The sequence below is a fragment of the Microcaecilia unicolor genome, chromosome 3 (assembly GCF_901765095.1).
Source record: "Microcaecilia unicolor chromosome 3, aMicUni1.1, whole genome shotgun sequence".
Taxonomy (NCBI): domain Eukaryota; kingdom Metazoa; phylum Chordata; class Amphibia; order Gymnophiona; family Siphonopidae; genus Microcaecilia; species Microcaecilia unicolor.
The window spans coordinates 357,676,006-357,690,505 of NC_044033.1; the positions used below are offsets into that span (position 1 = coordinate 357,676,006).

The 14,500-nt window shown below is 40.3% G+C and overlaps 1 protein-coding gene across 1 annotated transcript in view; it reads right to left on the reverse strand.

The window, feature by feature from the left end:
• The window catches only part of REPS1 (RALBP1 associated Eps domain containing 1), a 294,751-nt gene that overhangs the window by 236,425 nt on the left and 43,826 nt on the right, over nt 1–14,500 (reverse strand). Inside the window, 4 exon segments of the mRNA XM_030198532.1 lie at nt 7,786–7,910; nt 8,407–8,461; nt 8,463–8,518; nt 8,521–8,564. Coding sequence (XP_030054392.1) covers nt 7,786–7,910; nt 8,407–8,461; nt 8,463–8,518; nt 8,521–8,564 — 280 coding nt within the window.

A 14,500-nucleotide genomic window follows, 5' to 3' on the forward strand; every position in this document is an offset into this window, starting at 1 on the left:
ACTCAGTTTTGCCAAAGAGGTTATCCATTTAATGTGGTGAAACAGGCATACCTACTGGTGAGATCTGAATATGAATTATTGCAATATAATTATAAGAGCTTTTGATGCCTGTTTTCCTTTTTCCCTACACTGTTAATGAGATTGTCAGATCTGATGGTCCCACTGGCATGTTCTGGCAATGGAGGAGTGGAGGACTGGAGGAGTGGCCTAGTGCTTAGAGCACCAGTTTTGTAATCCAGAGGTGGCCAGTTCAAATCCTGCTGCTGCTCCTTGTGATCTTGGGCAAGTCACTTAACCCTCCATTGTCTCGGGTACAAACTTAGATTGTGAGCCCTCCTGGGACAGAGAAATATCCAGTGTACCTGAATGTAACTCACCTTGAGCTACTACTGAAAAAGTTGTGATCAAAATCTAAATAAATTTATGAGAGTTTTCCTTCAATGGGGTAAAACGATTGGTGAACTACTTTATTTGTACAGATCAGATATCTGTACCTGATATTTATTTATTGCATTTGTATCCCACATTTTCCCAGCTATTTGCAGGCTCAATGTGGCTTACATAGTACTGTAATGGCGTTCGCCAAGTCCGGTAGAGAAACAATTACAAGGTGATGTTATGGTCGAATAAGGTTCATGCGTTTCAGACACAATGGGTATCGAAGAGAGGAGAGTTTATGTAGTGTCCATTACGAGCTTTGGTTTTGAAGGTTGCAGAGTGTAGGCATTTATGTTGGGTGGTCATGTAAAACATGGACAATTGTGCATAGTGCTATACTACTATAGATGGTGACTACTGGGAGGTCACGTGGTACCATGCTGGAGAGCGGTCGCTGAAAAGAGGAGCTCCTGCACTTCCTCTTAATCTAACTCCATAATCAAACTCTATAGTGCTTTTAACCCTATTATAGCTCCGGTGCAGTCTGCATAAACAACATCCTCAAGTAGTACCAGTTAAATTTTTAGTGCCCGGATATGAGATGGCAGCAAAATTACAGGGAAAAGATAAGGAGAGAGGCAGAATTCTTGACAGCAAAATGGTGGACATGCAGGTCCCGCTAGATAACACTGTCTGCTCCACGTGGACTGCAGAGGTTACTGTAGCTGTTGAAGCAGCACTGGATAAGAAGTTACAAGCTTTATTTGACCATGTGGAGGCTGCTCATGAAAGATTAGATGACTTTCATTTGGATTTGGATCACATGCAGTAAAGAATCAGCGACATTACGGATCGTATGGTGGCACCTACAGAACCTGCAGAGGCGCTACAGAAAAAGCCAACTGAACTGGAGCTGAAGTTGGATGATTTGGAAAATCGATCCCGTCAAAATAATCTGAGACTGATCAGCCTCCAGGAACAGTTAAAGGGCTCAGAAATGGTGAGCTTTGTAGAACGTTGGATACCTAAGACCTTGCAACTTAATTATCTGTCCGGTCCTTTGAGAGTCGAGAGGGTGCATAGGGTGGGCCCGCGTCGGCAACACTCCGCTACGCTGCGAGCAGCGATTATGAGAATCCTGCACAATGGCCACAAGCAAGCAATATTGCGTGCCTTGCGCTCTGGCCTTACACTTTCCTATGAAAGTCAAAAAATATTATGTTTTCAAGATTATTCAGCGAGGGTGGCAGCAGTGAGAAGGGCATTTGCGCCGACATGCACTGTTTTATATGAACGGAAACTCAAATTTTCCTTGGTTTACCCAGCTAAGCTGAAAGTATACCATGAGGGATCAGAAAAGGTTTTTGAGACTACAGACGCTGCAAACCAATTTCTCAAAACCTTAAGCAGCACTCCCACTGAGTGACTATACTATTTAACCAACTCATTCAACTGGACTACTAAGTTGCTGTGTTGGTTTTTCAGCAACTTTTGCTTGGCCATTGGTCACAGTGATTTGGGAGTTAACATTCAGACATGATATGCGTTGTGCAAAACTGCCCACTGCCTAAAGAACTGTTAGTCACTAGCAGGTGGGTTTCACTTAAGAGTGCCTGGGAGTGGACATTGATACGACTACCATTTTTGCAACTCTCCTAATATGAACGTTCTCGGAGTTCAGTGCAAACTTACAAAATTGATGCCACCTGATTGGTGGGTTTCGGCTCTATGAATGCTGCACAGGATGCTTTTGAAGCAGGACTGGTACTTTTACTAGCTCTTCGCTGCCAACCTATTTCCCTTCACCTCTCCCTGCCTCCTCCTTTTTTTTTTCTTCCCTCGTCAGCAGTGGACAAATGTGCAACAACCAGGCTACTGAATATTCTGAAACTAATGTGGTGAACAGTTGCTCTATAATTGATATATAGCCTTTGTACTGAGGTTATTATGTAGCTACTCATGGTGCCAATGTTAATTGAATGTGTTCCTCCTTTTTTTTTTTTCCCTTTCCTCTTCTTTCTCTTCTGTCTCGCCAGCTGTGGTTAAGTGTACACCAACCAGACTATTGAATAATTTCATACTAATGTGTTTAAGAGTTTGCTCTATATTTGATACAGAGTTGGGGTTTTTTTTTCTCTCCTTCTCATCTCCCCCGTCAGCTGTGGTTGAGTGTGCACTAACCAGACTACTGACATTTTGGTATGCATGTGTTTAAGAGTGCTCTACATTTGATATAGAGTTATTTGATACTACACTGAGGTTATTATACATATGCTTATAATGCCAAGTTATCAAATTATTATTATTTTTTTTTGTGTAAGGGTAGGGGGATAGGGGCCAGTCTTGCTTTATCACTGATCTACCACTTAGCGCACTTAGTTTATTCTTCTTAGGAGGAAGGGGGGTACCTATACGTGCAGAGTCTTTTTAGGACTCTTAGATTGGGGTGGATGGGGGTAATTAGGGGTCTAATTTTGGGTGGGGGTTGGGTTGATGTACGAGGGGGGGTTGGGTCAGCTCCATGGTTTGAGGTGGTGTGGTGAGGAGGAGATTTTGGGTCTCACAATATTGTTTTGGTGGAGGGGAGGGTGTAGGCTGGGACACTCTTCCCTTGGTAATAAAAGAGTGACGTTGACGAACTTGTCCCAAGCTTTTCAGGATATTAGGGGGGCCCATGGTTAAACTAGTATCTTGGAATGTGGGAGGTATTTCCACCCCTATCAAACATAGTAAGATTTTACAGGTCTTGAATGGACAAAAAATACACATAGCAATGCTTCAAGAAACACATTTGACTTCTTTAGAACATAAAAAGCTATGTTGCTGGTGGGTTAGAGACTACACAGAAGGTCCCACGCAACACAGGAAAGCAAGGGTTATTATTTTATTTTGTAAAGGCCTCCATATTGAAAAGCAACATTCAATTGTAGATCCCATGGGTAGATATATCATTGTGCAGCTGCTCTTGAATCAAAAGCCTATGTTGTTAGTGAAGAGTGGCCTAGTGGTTAGAGTACCGGTCTTGCAATCCAGAGGTGGCTGGTTCAAATCCCACTGCTGCTCCTTGTGATCTTGGGCAAGTCACTTAACCCTCTATTGCCTCAGGTACAAACTTAGATTGTGAGCCCTCCTGGGACAGCGAAATATCCGGAGTACCTGAATGTAACTCACCTTGAGCTACTACTGAAAAAGGTGTGAGCAAAATCTAAATAAATAAAATAAACAAACATCTGTGCGCCTAACCAGTATGACAAAGTTCTTATTAGACTATATTCAAACATGTACAATCCTTTGACCAGATTCCAATTGTCATGGGAGGAGATTTTAACTTGGTTTTTGACCCTTTGGTGGATAGCACGGGACCCTCTCAGGTGGGCCCGGTGAACTATGCTCGAGGAGTGCCTTGGTTGTGCTCTGGATTTATTAGACTCATGGCGTTTGTTTAATCTGGGAGAGTGTGATTAAATGCATCTTTCTAGAGCCTATGATACACAATTGCGTAGACTATTTTTTAGTTTCCACATGTTGTTCTGGTGCCCTCCTCCATCAGAGATAGGCCCTACTCAGGTGTCTGACCATGCTCTGATTTGGATTTCTCTTTCCTGGAGCTCAGCTTCAAAGGCTCGCTCTCACTGGAAATTTCCAAGGGACTTGTACTATGATTCTCAGTTTTATACCTATACTAGTAAAAAAAGGCCCGTTTCTGGAACGAATGAAACGGGCGCTAGCAAGGTTTTCCTGGGAGTGTGTATGTTTGAGAGAGAGAGAGCCAGAGTGAATGTGCGGGTGTGTGACAGAGTGCGACTGTGTGACAGTGTGTGTGTGAGAATGAGAGTGTGTGGCAGGGCCCCCTCCCCTGTTCCTAATGCCCCTCACCCCGTTCCCTACCCTCCTTTTCCTCCTCCTTCCCACACTTTGGGTTCCTTAAGGCTTTCAAAAGTCTATGCACCCCCGTGGCCCTAACACCCAGTATCCGGATACCCCACCGCTTTCCTCCTCACCCCTCCCCCAAGATGTAACAGTTTCACGTCCTTCATTTTTTTTTTAAAGTGTCCTATCTACCCTGTGTCCAAATGCCCAGCATTCAGATTGTGTTCCTCTCATAAATTTTCATTTCTTTCATTCATTCAGAACTTGCCCCCCCCCCCCCCCCCCCCAACACTTTCGGTTCCTTCAGTCTTTTAAAACTCTGCTATGTAGCCTGTGTGCTAATGGCCAGCATTGAGATTGTTTTCCTGTCCCAAATTTGCATGTCTTTCAGTCGTTCACAACTCCCCCCCCCCCCCTTCTCCAGTTTAACACTTTCATTTCCTTCAGTCTTTTAAAACTCTCCTATCTACCCTGTGTCCTAATGGCCAGCATTCAGATTGTTTTCCTTTCCCAAATGGTCATGTCTTTCATTGTTCAGAACTCCCCACCTCCCCCCATTTAACACTTTCAGTTCCTTCAGTCTTTTAAAACTCTCCTATCAACCCTGTGTCTTAATGGCCAGCACTCAGATTGTTTTGCTTTGCCAAATTGTCTGTCACTGATGTCACTGAGGTCAGTGCGTGCCTGCCTAGCAGACCACTTCCGGCAGGCACGGTCCCAAGCACATCCTGTTGGAGGTGAGAATTATTATATAGGATATGTTCTCAATGGAGAGATTATGCAGATCTTAACAGAGAGAGCTTTTTAATAGATCCTATACTCTTTTGAGAGGTGGCCAAGGCAGTTTTGAGAGGCCACATTATATCTTACTATACACACAAACGAAAGGCGAGAGACGCAGAATTATTCCGTTTAGAAACTCAGGTCAGAATGGATAGGCAATGGTTTGGGTCTGCTCTGATTATATCTAATAAAACTCGTCTTTTGGCAACACAAGCGGCTTTGAACCAAGTGATTCATTCTAAAATGCAAAAATCATACTTCTATTATCGTTATCAACTATACAAACATGCTAATAAACATGGGAAGCTGCTTGGGCGGTTGGTGAAAAAGGTGGGAGTCATGCATCTTGTTTCCCAGTTACGGGATGCTGCGGGGTTCTATCATTGTATGACAGAAGGAATTAATACTGTATTTAAAAATTCTTATGAGCAATTATACTCCCCCCTGAGGATATAGGACTGGCGAGTGAGATGCATCTCTCATGGCAGGCTGTCCCTAAGATAACGATGGACCAACAAGACATTCTTAATTCTGGAGGCCGCACCTACAGAAAGATATACACAGGATGGAGTCAGTACAGAGGGAAGCTAGAAAACTGGTAAGCGGTCTTGGTCATAAAACATATAGGGATAGGCTTATGAACCTCGACATGTATATGCTGGAAGACAGCGGGAGGAGAAGGGATATGATCGAGACATTTAAATAACTCAGTGGTGTTAATGTACAGGATGTACAGGAGGTGAGCCTTTTTCAAATGAAGGGGACCTCTGGAATGAGAGAGCACAGGATTAAGTTAAGAGGAAATAGGCTTAGGAGGAATCTAAAGACATACTCTTTACGGAAAGGGTGGTGGATGCATGGAATGGCCTGTGTCAGAATTTAAGAAAGTGATGGCCAGGCACATGGGATCCCTTAGGACAAGCAGATATAGTGGTTACTGAAGAGGGGCAGACTAGATAGGCCATTTGGCCCTTCTGCCGTTATGTTTCTATGTTTTCTTACCCCCATCTTACTCTCTCATTCCCATCCATGAAGTCTTTACTATAATCATCAGTCACATCCCCCCCTTAAGACAATTTTACCACTTTTCTTTCAAATAAATCCATTGATTGTCTTGCACATTCCATTGTAAAAGTGGAAAAGACCAAAATAAAGTACATTGAAACACAGCACCCCCTCCTAACTGCATTACAAATTCTACTGAACAGACTAGTCATAATAGCTACATTGCTAAGCAACAGCAGCCTACTCCTTAATTCAAATGTATGCTGGAAATGAGAGAAGCACAAGACAAAAACAAAAATAAAACAAACAAAAAAAAACCCCACCAACATTCAACACAAAGTCAGAAGTTTAGGGTATGAGGTACTCCCCCGGCATGCACAATATCAGAAATATCAGTGATTGCAGTCTCCCATTCTAAGTTAGTTATTACAATGGCACTGCACAGAAGAAAAATACATCTCTCACTACGCTCATAGTAAGAAGTTGAAAGGCCTTCTCCCTGAGTTCTCTCCCATATGTCCCTAAGTATTCTCCCCAGGGCACGGGTTCCCACTGAAATTAGAGACATGGTCAACTGCCAAACATATATAGAACAGCAACTTAACCAACACCATACACTATTTTGACATAGCTTTGTTATTAGACAAAATGATTCAAAATCAGTTGCAGGAATCTCTGTCCCATCTCCTTAAATTTGCAGTACTGCCACAGACAAAGTCAACTCCTGTGGATGCTCCCAAATGATTTAAACATCTGCAGGGTGACTACCACTCTAGCCCTCACCCTAGCCAAGCTACAACCTTTTTTAAAGCCTCAGTGTTTGTGCATATGTGAGTGCTCCCTTGATAAATTTTTACCTTTGTTGGAAATTGGAGGGTAAAACATATCCAAGTCATCAGTTTTGCTGCCACTCGCACAGATAAATCCTCAACAATAAGCAATCGGACTCCAGAGCTCCAAACACCAGGCCTTCATATATGTTCGTAGGATAGTCGCTTTATCAGTATAATTTGTAGTTCCTTTTCCCTCTATGGATATGTATGTTTTTGTTTTAGTATTGTACACCGCTGTGATCTGCAAGTTAGCTAACGGTAGTGTAGCAAGTTCTAATAAATAAAATAATAATATTCTCACTATTACAGGTCTGGGCTTTGCCTCCGGACCCAATTTTGGCACCAGTCTATATGCTCACATCAATATGAGGCCTGCATTTCACCGGCATCCAGTCTTACATGTTCTAGGATCTCCCTCACAAACCTGAAGTAGTTAAAAAAAGGGTCATTTGAGAAGATTCATCCATGGAAAGGGTCTCACAATATATAATATTTTTTTGTGTACACTGCCTTATCTCCTGAGGAAAGGCGATATATTAAATAATTAATAAACCATCTCGTCTCTCGTGTTTTTTGTTTTGTCCATCATTGTCTTCCTAGCTTTATGCAACAAAGTTGCCAGATGAGATAGTTACCAGCTGTGAGTGGAACACCTCCAATCATTAGAACTGTCAATGTGGACTCAACATGTAAATTTTACATAAATAATCAGGGGAGAGGAGAGGGCACTCCACCAAGTTGAGCCTGCTCACCAACCAGTCATGACATGACTCCTGTTTTATTTCTACTAATTACAGTACCTTTAAAGTGGACTAACACAGCAACCACACTACTTTATCCAGGACTAAAGCTGTGTCGAAATACTTACAATAATCATCTAAAAGATGAATCAAATGCAACTAGTAAAGTGTCATACCTGGACAGAAGCAGGATGCATAGCTAAGACAGCACTAACTGGTGGGGTATCTGCAAAACTGACCCAACTTTCTTGATGTGGCAGTGGAGAATGAGCAGGCCATGCATCTTCCCCAGTTGAAGAGTCTATAAAAAAAATTAAACAAAAAATTTCTTTCTAGGTCTGTAAAATCAGAAATCAAAAGGCTTTTACTTCAATAATCCTTTACAGTAGTATGCAAATTATTCTGAACAAAGCCCAAACACTTACACAAATGATAGTTATAAAGGAACATTCAAAGCATTTTAAACTAACAATGCAAACTAAATATTTATTACAGAAAGTGAAAATATGCTGCCACTGTAAGAATAAAGAGTTTCTGATGAAATAACATCCTGACAAACTAAAATTACTTCCTCGTGTACTTTAAAATTGGAGGCAGGATGCCGATTTGTTCAATCAGTGTATTGTACCAGCCAGGTAGTTACTGTAATTTCTGAATTTATGCTATGCTAAAAATATTCTATAACTATGTCTTCCCTTATTTCTTCATTTCCAGATATACTGGTATATAGCACAGTCTCTTAACCTCATCTTGTTTAAGCATTAAAAAAAAAAAAAGGAAGGAAGAAAAAGTGATACCTGTCTGTGCTTCGCTAAGTGGAGTCCAAAAGGGCCCAGGACCAGTAACAGGTCGCGTCATTATTTCCTCCACATGGGATGACACTGTGTTTCCTCCACGTATGTGGAGACTTGGTGGCGATTCTTGTGGTGAAACAACTGGAGGGTGATGTGGATTCCTGAAGAAAGCAACACACTTATCACTGTATAAGACAATTTAATATATTATATTAAGTCTATTCAAAAAAACACTAGGCAGTTTCATTATGTATTCAGTAACAGAATACTTTTTCGACTGCTCTCGATCCTTCACTTAGCAGGCTAAATTCCATCCAAAATTAATTGACATTTGTGCTTAACTCTTGTAAGCCAAATAATTTCCAGTTAAGGAAATGCTGTAAATTATGCCTAATGATAGTACATTAATTTTTCTTACTGGCCACTTATCCATCTACTTTAAGCGATTCTTTGATAATCATTATCTTCATAAAGACAGATATGATTAACTTTCAGCTTATCCTCTTAATAAGTCACTATAAACAAGAGAATCTCTTCAGTGAGGTCTGATCACTAATGCCACCGTGATCAGTTCATAGGGAGCCATACATCAAGATTAAAAACTATTTTTTGAACTGTGCTTACGGTCAGTAGCAAGATATATTTGTCAGTATGCTCTGGGACTGAGCCACTTTATATGCAACCTGGAAAATCAAGTTACTTACTGTAACAAACTTCTCCATGAATTGCAGGAGAAAAATTCTCACAGATAATGACTTCATCCAACAATGCCTATGTGGCAGGAAAGCACACACCTTGTTTACTACAGCCAGGTATTTTGAGCTTGACTATATACATGTAACCAACAAATTATAATAATTGTGGAAGAAATGTGAAAAAATGAGAAAATGTCCAAAAAAAACCCTAAACTGAGAACTTCTATTATTCCTTTCTTTAGAGTTTGATTATATTAAAAGTTTAGGAAGTGAGTTAAAGTTCTCCTGTTCCCTCAGGAATAAGCAATTAGGATAATAGTTTCATTGAATTATTGTATATTGTATTTTCTGATTTTTGCTTAATTGATGTAGTTACTGATGTCCAAAGATGATTTGCTACTCAATCATAACAGCATTGATGGGCAGGTAGGAATAATTTAATAAAATGAGCCATCCATGCAAGAGAAAAGCCATAGTATATGGAAACTTTATCAAGACGGGTGACCAATTTGACAGACAACAAAAGAGGCAGTTGTGCCTGACAGTGAATAACTGCCACACCTGTACAGTCAAATTCAAAAAAAACTTACAGTAACAAACAGTTACATACCTGTAACAGGTTTCAGAGGTCAGCATGACAATCTTCACCTATGGTGACTTCACCAATGGAAATCCAAGCAGGAAGCAGTGCCCCAGCAACTTTTTCTAGAAGCCTTTAGCCATATGCCTGCTTCTCTGTGCACCTCATCTCCTCACGCAGCCACTGTCGATTTTCATCCATCTACCTTGCCCCTAATCTGGCCCAGAATTTAATTGCTCCATTTCCCCCAGAGTTTGTGTTATTGCTACATAGAGCTTACTTATTAAAGAGGTCACAACCGGCTTGTGATCCAGTGCCCCCTCACCTTCCCTCAGAGGATGCTTACATTAAAAGAAGGAGTGGACACATTTAGAGACCTGGATAATCTCTCTGTGGCCTCTGGCCACGATTCAGAGATAGCTCTTTCAATGAATTCTGGTCATATCTTATCTGTCACTATACCTGTGACACTAATGCTGAGGGAGATGATCCTACAGCAACCAGACTTTTCCACGGACAACACTTCCTAGTCCTTATTATTAAGGTACTGGAGAGTCTCAATATCTCCCCTCCAGCTGCCCATGTTCCATCACTCACAGGATCTATTCTGTCAGGCACCAAAACGCCTCCTAAAGCTTTTCATGTGCATGAGACTATGCAACAGCTGATCTTGGCTCATACTGATAAATGATCTGGAAATTGGAACGACGAGTGAGATGATTAAATCTGCAGATGACACAAAACTATTCAAGGTTGTTTAGACACATGCACAGAATGTGAAAAATTGCAGGAAGACCTTGGGAAATTGGAAGACCAGGCATCCAAATGTCAGATGGAATTTAATGTGGACAAATGCAAAGTGATGCACATTGGGAACAATAATCCGAATCATAGTTACCTGATGCTGGAGTCCACCTTGGGAGTCAGCACCCAAGAAAAAGATCTAGGTGGTGGTGTAAACAATACGCTGAAATCTTCTGCCTAGTGTGCGGCACCGGCCAAAAAAAAACCAAAATAGGATGCTAGGAATTATTAGGTCTTATTTACAAGACCAAGAATACTATAATGCCTCTCTATCGCTCCATGGTCAACGTCATACTTATTAATTGCTGTTTCCCCTAAAACAAGGGTTCAACGCGATGTACAGATAAAAGTTGTCCTAAGGTTATACATAACACAATCATATCATAGTAGCTAGCTTAGTAACAAATGTTATAGTTAATAACAACTTTCAAAAAAATATGTTTACAACAGTTTATAACATTTTAAATAATTCCTCTCAACTCTAATAATGGAAGAGAATTCCATAAAGGTATGGCAATAACAGTAAAGATAATATTAAATATCCTAAAAAATTGTGTTTTACCAAAAGACAAAGCACAGAGAATAAGCTGTTTAAACTAAATAAAGATTTTGAAACCACATTCATCAGTAATTTTGAAGTGGAACCATAGATGATCTGAATATTGCATGAGGTTCTGGTAGCTGTATCTGAAAAAAAGATATAGTGGAATTAGAAAAGGTTCAAAGACGAGCAACCAAGATGATAAAGTGAATGGAACTCCTCTCAAATGAGGTAAGGCTAAAGAGGTTAGGGCTCTTCAGTTTGGAAAAGGGAAGGCTGAGGGGAGATTTGATTGAGGTCTAAAAAATCCTGAGTGCTGTAGAATGAGTAGAAGTGAATCAATTTTTTACTCTTTCAAAAAGAACAAAGACTAGGGGACACTCAATGAAGTTACATGGAAATATTTTTTCACTGAACGAATAATTAAGCTCTGGAACATTTTGCTGGAGGATGTAATAACAGCAGTTAGCTTATCTGGGTTTAAAAAAAGGTTTGGACAAGTTCTTGGAAGAAAATGTCCATAGTCTGCTATTTAGACAGACATGGGGAAGCCACTGCTTGCCCTAGGATTGGTAGCATGGAATGTTGGTACTATTTGGGTTTCTGCCAGGTACTTGTGACCTGGACTGGCCACTGTTGGAAACAGGATACTGGGCTAGATGGACCATTGGTTTGACCCAGTATGGCTATTCTTATGTCTTCAATGGTACATACCTGATTCTAGCCTTAAGGTGGCTCGGGGAAAGAAAAAGGCAGACGATCTGAAGGCGCAAAAGAGCAGCAGACCAGAAGAAAAGCCCATAAAATGGGAAATAAGGTTCTGGATCTAGAGGCTATGATGGAAGAGGCTGATTTGGATTTAGTGGCAGCCACAGAGAGACATGGTTCATGGACAGCCATAACTGGGATATAGTTATACCGGGCTATAATTTCTTCAGGAAAAACAGGGTAGGAAGAAAGGGAGGAGGAGTGGCATTATATATTAAATATTAAAGCAACAGAACTGTAGGACTTACGGGAAAAGAAAGAGGCACTGTGGATCACACTGGAAAAAGGAAATGGAAAATGTATTTACACATTGGTGTGATATATAGGAATCCTTCACAAAAAGAAGTGGAGAGAGATGTAATTGAAAACATTCAAAATATACCTGCGAAAGGGGAAGTACTACTAAACAGGCTGCTGTTGACTGGGGTATCCTTTTTGCAGGGTCTTCCTGGATTCTCTACAGCATGAGCTGTTCCAACTGTTGGTAATGGAATCCATGCGGAATGGGGCCATACTGGACGTCGTGAGTACCAATGGGGAGAGTGTTTCTCATGTAATACTGGGTGGTCATCTGGCATTCAGTGATCACCAGATGGTTCAGTATTAAGACAGATATGGAAAGGGTTCATTCAAAAATGACTGTTCTAGACTTTAAAAAAAAAAAAAAAAAAACTAACTTTGCTGAGGTGGAGGATTACCTCAAAGAATTGTTAGTTGGATGGGAAAATATGAAAGTAGAGCAAAGCAGAGCACTGGACATAACTGAAAGGAGCTATTTTAAGGGCAACTGTAAAGACTGCAAATAAAAGAAAGAGGAAAAGGCCACTTTGATTCTCAAAAGTAGCAGCTAAAAAGATAAGGAAAAAGACCTTCACAAACTACACGAAATTGCAGAAAGAGGAAGGCAGGCAATATCTGGAAAAACAAAGAGGCTGGTAAAAAAAAGCCAGGAAAGCAAAGATGGAAACGGAAGAAAAGATAACCAATACAGTAGAAAGAGGGACAAGACTTGTTTTTTTATTTTATTTAAGATATATTAGAGACACGTGGAAGGGCAAAATTGGCATTGTGAGACTCAAAGGCGAAAAGGAAGAATATGTAGAAGCTGATAAAGATAAGGCAGAATTGCTTAATAAATATTCCCGTTCTGTGTTCACAGCTGAAGGGCTAAGAAAAGGACCACAGAAAACAAACACAAATAGGAATGGAAGACCCTGAGTGATTTCCAGAGGATTGTGTTCATGAGGAACTAGCTAAACTAAAGGTAGACAAAACAATGTGGCTAAAAGACATACAGCCAAGGGTACAGAAGGAACTTAGCGAAGTTCTGGCGGCTCCGCTGGCTGACCTCTTCAATGCTTCTCAGGAGCTGGAATTGATCCCAGAGGAGGACTGGAGAAAGGCAGGTGTGGTTCCCTCTCTACAAAAAACTTAAGGAGGAGGTTGGGAACTATAGGACAGTCAGTCTAACCTCTATAGTAGGCAAATTAATGGACACACTGCAAAAATCCACTTGGTCTCCTCTTCCTCAACTATGTATTTCTCCTCTCTGGAAATGGTAATCACCACTTACAGAACTATGTAAGCCACACTGAGCCTGCAAACAGGTGGGAAAATGTGGGATACAAATGTTATAAATAAATAAATACAGAAAATGAGGTTTCTGGAATCCAATGAATTGCAGGACCCAAGGCAGCATAGTTTCACTAGAGGTAGGTCTTGTTAGAAAAAGAAAAAAAAAAACATTTTAATTTTGTTTTTCAGGAATTCTAAAAGAAAATATACAAGTTAACTGCTTGATTAGGAAAAAGAAATCACAATACTTGATTATTAATAAGAAACAATATATTTCCCCATAATTTGGGGACTTCCAAAACCAAAGAAAAAGGGAACAAAGAGGATAAGAGAGTCACAATAAGGAAAATTCTCAGGAAGAGAGAGAAAGAGTGTTTCAAATTAGAAAAAGTGAGAATGATCTAATAGGATAGAGCCAAAAGGGATTGGAGCTGTTCTAGCATCTAGGAAATACTGCAAAACATAATGGATCAAGAAAAATATAAATGTTACTCTGATATTTAACAATACATTTATAAAGAAACTGTAAGAAATACATTGTTCCCAGGGATTACACTTGAGTACGCTTGGCTAAAGAAGCCTTGACCAAACCTGTGTAGCCCTGGATAAATCTGGAAAGATCATTAAATTCATACCACAAAACGCTTGCTGTTTACCCAGAAGATAGAGAATCTGTGGGTGACATCAGGGAAACTGAAAAGGCCCATTTCATTTCTATATAAATTATTTTGTGGTACCACTTTTACAAAGTACAATTATATGGTTAAATGGAAGCAGGACTTGGGTGTGAAACTTACTAAAGGAGAATGCGAATGTGTTTTTATGTTTATTAAGAAAAATGTATATAAAATTGTTGTCTACTGGTACTATATACCAGTCAAGTTAAAAAAGACGTTTATTACTAATATATCTGACCTCTGTTGGCGATGTCAAACTGAACGTGGCACATTTTTTCACATTTGGTGGAGTTGTTGCCTTATACAGATGTTTTGGGTTGATGTCATCAGACAAATGGAAAAGGGGCTTGGAACTGCTTTTCTCTGGATCTTAAGGCCTGTTTGGTTGGTCAAAAAAAAAAAAATCAACAGGTTTACAAATGGCAATCCAGACTTAAGCATATGAGCAGGTCCGACT